This window comes from Hyaloscypha bicolor (assembly GCF_002865645.1).
Source record: "Hyaloscypha bicolor E unplaced genomic scaffold K444scaffold_42, whole genome shotgun sequence".
NCBI classification, from domain to species: Eukaryota; Fungi; Ascomycota; class Leotiomycetes; order Helotiales; family Hyaloscyphaceae; genus Hyaloscypha; species Hyaloscypha bicolor.
The window spans coordinates 142,311-144,679 of record NW_020194544.1 but is presented as its reverse complement, the minus strand read 5'-3'; the positions used below and the strand labels follow the sequence as shown (position 1 = coordinate 144,679).

The 2,369-nt window shown below is 44.9% G+C and overlaps 2 protein-coding genes across 2 annotated transcripts; both read right to left on the bottom strand.

Annotated features, from left to right (window-relative positions):
* Positions 1-355: 355 nt before the first annotated feature.
* K444DRAFT_609278 (uncharacterized protein) lies at positions 356-1,115 on the bottom strand. Its single transcript, XM_024879545.1, has one exon. The coding sequence runs from the start codon at positions 1,021-1,023 to the stop codon at positions 382-384; it is 642 nt and encodes a 213-aa protein (XP_024741057.1). The 5' UTR covers positions 1,024-1,115; the 3' UTR covers positions 356-381.
* Positions 1,036-2,019, bottom strand: K444DRAFT_309773 (uncharacterized protein). Its single transcript, XM_024871801.1, has one exon. The coding sequence runs from the start codon at positions 1,937-1,939 to the stop codon at positions 1,121-1,123; it is 819 nt and encodes a 272-aa protein (XP_024741056.1). The 5' UTR covers positions 1,940-2,019; the 3' UTR covers positions 1,036-1,120.
* Between the last annotated feature and the right edge of the window lie 350 nt (positions 2,020-2,369).

The window sequence follows — 2,369 nt, the reverse complement described above, 5'->3', positions numbered from 1 at the left end:
TATAATATATATTATTACTAGTAAATTTAATTTAATTTTTAAATTAGTTTATAAATTAATTAAATAAACTTTTAAATATCTTTATAATATACTAATTAAAAGTATATTAATATAAGGCCAGGCTTATAAGTAACATATATAAATCAAGTAAAGTAAGAAGTTATATTAAGGATAAAAGAATTAATTAAAGCTTTAAATATAAATATATAAAGCCTAATTAAGAGAAGTAATTGCGCTATATCTAATTGAGAAATTATATTACAATAAATACTTTTAAGTAATATATTTATTAACTAAATATAAAATAAAAATTAAAGAATTAGAATTAAATTACTAATACAAAACAAGAAAGAAATGCTATTATACTTCAGAAGTACGTTCTCAAAACGCAGTCCCAATCTCACTACCCCCATCCTTGTCTCTCCTCCGACTTGTACTGCTATTCCTCGTCACCTTAATCTCCAGCAGGTCCTCATTCTTCCTCAAGTCCCCCAACCAACTCCCAAACCGCGGTGGCTGATCCGGGAAATCCGCATCATACGTCAACGTTCTAAGACTCCCTGGTGGCCTCGCTCTCTGAGTCTCGCCTTCCGCCATCCTCCTTGCTCTCCCATTCATTGCTTCACCCCCATCAACAGCTGTTCGATCGGCGCTGGCGCTCCATGTCTTCCTGCTATTTCCAGCACCAGGGAATGGGAATTCGGCAGATTTTCGGCCTTGGCTGCTGTTTACTCTCCATGTAGGAACAACCTCAGACGAAGGCCTGCCCCGCTCGCCACCAGCACCAGTCTCATTCCAATTCTTCCTATTCACTGGTAGAGGGAACTCGCTTAAACTAGGCATAGCACTATCATCCGAGCCTCTCTTCACATCAATCTTCTCCTTGAACTCCTCTCTCTTCCGCTCTTTCCGCTTCTGGCGACGACGACGAAGGCTCAGTAGGAGGTAGATGATGAGTATGGTAATTAACGAGGAACCGAGGATGGAAAACGTAAGGATTAAGGCGAATTTGAGATTGTTCATTGAGACTTGGATTTTGGATTGCGCTTGTGCATTGATGCCTAAGATGGAAGCTTGGGCCTGAGTTATTGCGAAGGTTGCCGTTGCTGTTGCGTACACATCAGTAAGTGAGGTTGAAAGATGGGGAGGAAAGAGTACCCAGGGCGGCATTAGCAACATTGTTCGCGTTCTGCACAGCGGCATTTGCACTGCTCTGAGCACTGATAATAGCACTCTGCGCGCTTGCCTGTGCAACTGAAATTGCACTCGCCGCCGAAAATTGAACGGATTTTGCACTGCTTGAAGCTGCAATAGCAGACGAATTCGCGGAAGCAAGAGCTGATGACGCTGATGTCAGGGCTGTGGATGCGCTTTGTAGTGCGGTACTTTGGGAAGCAGAGAGTGCTTGGAGAGAGGCGATTGTTGCGGATGCTGTTGAGGAGATGGAGGAGAGAGAAATGGCGAATTTCGTGGAGGCGGATGCAAAGCCAATATTTGAGCCGGATGCACTCGCGGAGGCCACGAAGCCAGAACATTCTGGGAGGATCGCTGCTTGTGGTTGTGGGACCGGAGAACGTTTGCTGAGAGATGGTGCTGGGGTGACGAGACCTGGAGGTGTAAGTTTTGATGCAGATAAATCAGATAGCTTCGATGGACAGGGAATTTTGCTATTTTCTAAAAATGCAACGTGACAAAGCCAGGAAGACTTACTAGCTGGAGCATCCCGTGCTTTGATCTGATGCTGTTCCAGTTCGGCTCGTTGAGGAAGACTGTTCAACCATTCTCTGTGGCCGGCAAGCAGATCATTTGTTTCTGCGACGACATTGCCGATTGCTTGGGATGGGATGAAGATCGCTGGACCGAGTTCCTGAACTTGCACGTTGGGATTCGATCCCGGGCCCTCGTTCCCTTCCCCGTTGGTGGACAGGACTATTGTCATGGTGGGTCTAGTACCCGTACAGTCATTGCCTTTCTTCAATAATTATATGATCGATATGGCGGCGTGGCGGCGTGGTGGTGTGGAACGAGAACGAAGACCGATCGCTGATAATTGGGGTATAAATTAAAATCTTTGATAGCCAAAGGCAAAAATAACAATATTAGGACTTCGAGGTGACATTAACAAACAAAGAATCCCCAGAAGCCATCAAAAGAAGAATTCGAAAGACTTGCAGCCAAGCCCCTGGGCATATCTTACAAGAAACGGCGGATAGTCGGGGCCGATGGACAGCATAATGGAGCCGCAAGTCGCACTGGCACAACTTGGCCGTTGAAGGGAGTACAGTTCCCCATCGAAAGATCATCAGGATATCACGGAGAGCCTATCAGATTCGCCTGCATGACATTCGGAACATTCTTTCTCAGATCAT

Bases quoted from the DNA above. Each gene is read 5' to 3' on its own strand.
- K444DRAFT_309773 (XM_024871801.1), bottom strand. From the start codon at position 1,939: ATGACAATAGTCCTGTCCACCAACGGGGAAGGGAACGAGGGCCCGGGA.
- K444DRAFT_609278 (XM_024879545.1), bottom strand. From the start codon at position 1,023: ATGAACAATCTCAAATTCGCCTTAATCCTTACGTTTTCCATCCTCGGT.